The sequence below is a fragment of the Poecilia latipinna genome, unplaced genomic scaffold (assembly GCF_001443285.1).
Source record: "Poecilia latipinna isolate Pla-1442-1.1 unplaced genomic scaffold, P_latipinna-1.0 Scaffold3011, whole genome shotgun sequence".
In the NCBI taxonomy this organism is placed as follows: domain Eukaryota; kingdom Metazoa; phylum Chordata; class Actinopteri; order Cyprinodontiformes; family Poeciliidae; genus Poecilia; species Poecilia latipinna.
In genome coordinates, this window is record NW_015115627.1 from 10309 (window position 1) to 14991 (window position 4683).

General features: G+C 44.4%; 2 protein-coding genes across 3 annotated transcripts in view; one reads left to right on the forward strand and one right to left on the reverse strand.

Annotated features, from left to right (window-relative positions):
- Positions 1-1650: 1650 nt before the first annotated feature.
- The window catches only part of LOC106939880 (H-2 class II histocompatibility antigen, A-U alpha chain-like), a 21641-nt gene continuing 18608 nt past the window's right edge, over positions 1651-4683 (forward strand). The window contains exon 1 of the mRNA XM_015022450.1: positions 1651-1663. The gene's annotated coding sequence lies outside the window, so the exon portion shown is untranslated. The remainder of the gene's footprint in view (positions 1664-4683) is intronic.
- LOC106939878 (H-2 class II histocompatibility antigen, E-S beta chain) overlaps positions 2688-4683 on the reverse strand; it is a 5833-nt gene continuing 3837 nt past the window's right edge. The window contains exons 3-7 of one of the 2 annotated variants that reach the window (XM_015022448.1): positions 4448-4502; positions 3568-3781; positions 3317-3384; positions 3039-3152; positions 2688-2935 (exon numbers count right to left, since the gene is read on the reverse strand). In XM_015022448.1, the coding sequence (XP_014877934.1) occupies positions 2910-2935; positions 3039-3152; positions 3317-3384; positions 3568-3781; positions 4448-4502 (477 nt within the window). In that variant the 3' untranslated portion in view covers positions 2688-2909. The remainder of the gene's footprint in view (positions 2936-3038; positions 3153-3316; positions 3385-3567; positions 3782-4447; positions 4503-4683) is intronic. The other variant, XM_015022447.1, reaches the window with a different exon arrangement.

A 4683-nucleotide genomic window follows, 5' to 3' on the forward strand; every position in this document is an offset into this window, starting at 1 on the left:
TTAACGAGGCCTTTGCTTTGTTCAAGCACATGTAGTAAAAAGGGCCTAAAGTTGGAAAGCATTTCAGAAATGGTCCTAAAATCCAAACATCAGTTGGATATCAAAGTGAAGTGTTGAGTTCAGATATTCAGTAGATTTTCAGTATATTACCAGATTAAAGCTCCTCCCTCTCATTGACATCATATGTATTCGTTCTTCCTTTACTACTATTGTTGTTCCTCTGGACCTCCTTTCACCCCGATACCTAAGAAACCTGCTTTAGATCCAATAACTTTCATCCCATCTCAAATCCTCCATTCATTTCTAAGATTCTTGTAAAACAGTTTCTGCCCGACTTCATTCAGCCATAATTTATCTGAACAAATCCAACCTGGTTTTGGTCCACAGAACCAATCAGCGCCTCTTACCGTCCTCCTTGCTACTGACTGGTTGATCATCCAAACTCCTTCTGCTGGATCCGACTTAACCTTGATGATCCTCTCGGTGTTTTAATTCACTGGTTTCATTCGTTCCTCCGTTTGTTCAGCTACATCCTCCTTGTGACGGGTTCTCATATGACTTGGACAAACAGAAATATGACTGCCCAAGGCCAGAGTTCACTTTGGTGAAATTTATTTAGCTCTTCAAGTGGTCAAGATGGCAGGTGCAAAAATATATACAAGGACGTCCAGATAGGTCAAAACAAACAGCAGAACCTTCAATGCAAGAGTCCATCACCTTCACTGTGACATGGCAGGAGTCCAGCCACAGACTGCAGAGCCGTGCTTTTAAAGCCACAGGCTCCGCCCACAGGAAGACCAAACAAAAACAATTACTTCTAACTCACATAAACTCTTAAAGGGTACAAAATAATAATAATAAAGAGAAAAACAGAAACGTGTAATCAAGAATACAATAATCAATTTAATAATTTCATAGAGAACACTCAGTACGTTTCGATGACGTCATCACCTGACTCCTGGCGCGCCACACCTGGAAATAACCTGCTTGAAAACAAAACCAGTAAAACGTTTGGAAGTGAAAACAGGTCAGGATGGATGCCAGTCTTATTTTCTACTCAGTTTTACTATGTTTGTTTGTTTTTATGTCAAGGTGACCTTGAGTGTCCAGAAAGGCCTGCAGATAAAATGTTTCATTATTATATTTATTGTTATTGGGTTGATTTTACATTGATTCATGTCAACATAAAGAGTTTAAACATGATAAAACGAGGATCAGACGTTGATCAGACGTTGATCAGACGTTGATCAGACGTTGATCAGACGTCGGCATTTCAGTCAGAATTTGGCCACATATCAATGTTTGTTCAATGAATCTTTTCAAATCAGTTTATTGGGTTTGATAAAATATTACTGTGATGTTACATTCTAATATTTCTGTCTATAACTGATTGATTGATGTTTGATCCATTGATCCTCTGTTACCTGTCAGGTGAGTCTCTGTCCTCCTCTGTGTCTCTTCCAGAGGACAGACGGAGACACTGAGGACGTCCTGCTGCACTTCCTGTTGTCCCTCTGTAGTGGTGATGTCATCGGGGAGCAGGTGATCCTTATCTGCAGGAAGCGGACCAATCAGAGCCCAGCAGGTAGGGACGGTCAGCAGAACCTGCTGGACCCGGTCCAGAGGACTGACTGGTTCTGACCCGGTTCTGTCTCCATCAGAGGTGAGACGCTTCAGCAGAGGAGACAGAGACTTCCTGACCAGGAGGCTCCGCCCCCTGCAGCTCACCTGTTCTCACCTGGAGCTGCAGAGAGACTCATGATGAACCCGAGTCTCTGATTGGTTCACTGATCTGCTGCTCACCTGGAGAAAAACTGAACCTGTTCACCTGCTGAACCTGTTCACCTGCTGAACCCGTTCACCTGCTGAACCTGTTCACCTGCTGAACCTGTTCACCTGCTGAACCTGTTCACCTGGATGTTTAACTGGGTCACTAAATGTTCTCAGTCTGACAGAAACACGTGGACCAGGTGAGTCCACTGCACCTGGTCCAGTGGCTGAGTGTCATCACAGGTCTGTCAGGATGAAGGCTGGAGGACTTGGACTAGGCCACATACGGTTTTTTATCATTAAAAACATTAATTCTTCTGAATTGTTGTGTTTTGGTGTGATTATGTCCTCAGGTGATGTTTCCAGTTGGATCAATACTGATTAGTTCTTAGTCGTCATGGTGTGTAACCATAGCAACAAGATGTTATCATGGCTGATTAACATGTGGACGGGTCCATAAGGCTGCAGAACAGAACCAGGAGGGAACAGAACCTCCATGACGAAACTCTGCAGATCAAACCGTCATGAGGATCCAGGTGAGTCGGTTCGTCTGTCTCACCTGGATCCTCTGGTTCTGACTCAGAACCATCAGAACCCTTTAAAGATCTGAGGAATCTGACAACAGAACCGGGTCAGACCGGGTCATCAGTTCAGGCTGCAGAGTTCAGGCAGCACCAGAACCCGGTTCTGTTTGAACCCTGGTTCTTCTTTTTCTGATCCAAACTGGACCTCAGAACCAGAGAAGTTCTGGTTCTGATCCAGTGGACCCTCTTTAGCCATCAGAACCAGTTTGATCCAGTCTGGGTCGCTCACAGTGCCACCATCAGGGTTAAAATGTTACTGCAGGTTTACTGGTTTAACTGGATCAGAACCGGGCCTGCTGGTTCTGATCCAGTTCATAACGACACTAGAGGTTCTGATGGTTTATTGATTTTATTTCAGGTCCAAACATCAAAGAATAAAATCTGATTATTGATGAAGATGATTAGAGGAAGAGAAGCAGCCGGGCCACCAGAACCAGAACCGACCCACAGAACCGGGCCAGATGGAGAACTGGATCCTCCTCTGAGACGTTCTGGTTCTGGGTCAGATGGTCCAGTTCAGCAGGAAGCAGGGGGAACCAGAACCTCCATCTGGGCTCAACTGGTTGGAACCAGAATACGACCTGGAAGAGAAACAATGGACCGGGTCAGAACCTGGTACTGGTACTGGATTTAGAACTGGTTCTATCCTGGTCCTGATTGGTTCTGGTTCTGATTGGTTCTGACCTCTGGCCTTCCTCTTGTAGTAGATGAATCCAGCCAGAGACAGGATCAGACCCAGGATCAGTCCTGAAGCTCCGATGGCCAGTTTGTTCCTCTCTGAGTCCGGCATGGACGGGTCTGAGGGACAGAGAGGACAGGAGGACAAGTTAGGACAGGAGGGGGACAGAGGGACGGAGACATGAGGACAGATAGAGACAGGTGGACATGTCTCTACTTGTCCCCAGGTAAAAACAGGTGGACAGGTGTCCCTCCCCAGGTGTCTCCATCGTCCTCCTTCTTACCCCAGTCGGTGACCAGAGGCTCCTTCAGGCTGGCGTGTTCCACCCTGCAGGAGATCCGCTCTCCAGACCTGCAGAGACAGGAACAGAACTGGGTCAGAACCAACAGAACCGGGTCAGAACCAGCAGAACCGGGTCAGACCTGAGAGGTTCTACTGGTTCTGGCTGTAGTAGTTTTGGTTGTAATGATTCTGTTTCTACTGATTCTGGTCCCAGTGTTTTTAATGGTTCTCCCGGTTCTGGTTCTGACCCACCTGGGCGTGTACTCCAGCGTTGAGTGGACCTGGTAGTACCAGTCTCCGTCCTCCATCTCGTCAGTGGTGGTGACGTCTGATGTCACTTCCTGTCCGTCTCTCAGCCACCGGACCTTGATGGTTTTAGGGTAGAAATCATAAACCCTGCAGACCAGCATGGAGGGGTGGTGGCCAGCAGGGGGCGTCCTGGAGTACAGTCTGACTGTAGGCTCAACTGGAGGATCAATAACAGGTTATTGGTTTGTTATTAAGGTCAGATTGGGATCAATACATTATTTATTCATATGATCTCTGGATGTAACAGGAAGTATTCATATTATTATATCAATATTATCAGTTTCTGTATTGATTATTGATGATAAAACCAGTTTAACTGAAGCTGCTGGGAGGAAATGAGACCAGATTATTACATTTACTGGTTATTGATCCAAACTGATCAGTTTTATGTAGTTATCAATAATAAATATAAACAGACCAGAGTTCAGATCAACTACAGTTATAGATAAATCATAGATTATCAATAATAGATCTGGGTGTTATAGAATGGGTCCATCTAGAACTTCAATAAGTTTATATCTATGATCATTTTATTTTTCTGATTGTTTCCTGATTTAATTGATTCTTTAAAGTTTCTAATGTTATAAATATTTCAATAATTTAATATTGATTAACTCTAGTAGTGTTATTGATCAGTAGTATCAGCTGTGATTGGATCTCTATAGATCAGCTGATCAGATCCATGATCAAAGATCAATATTGATCATTTGATGATCAGATCAGATTTTAATGTTGATCAATAATAAGTGATGATTGAACCATCCAGTTTAATGATCATCAGTCAGAATCGATCAGAGGATCAATGAGGAAACGATCAACTCACCTGATTTAGTCAGCATGTTTGGGTACCAGTTACCGATGTTGTACTGGCAGTAGGTCTCCTTCATAGCTTTTGTCCTAGCAATCTCTGACTGATCTTTGTTCCAGATCTCAGCCTGCCTCACTCCTGCCGCTGTGTATCCAACAAACTTCCCCACATTGCTGTCAAACCTGGCGTACTCCAGCTTGTTGTAGTAGTTAGACCAGATGTACTGGATGTCGTTCAGCTCAGTGGAGTTA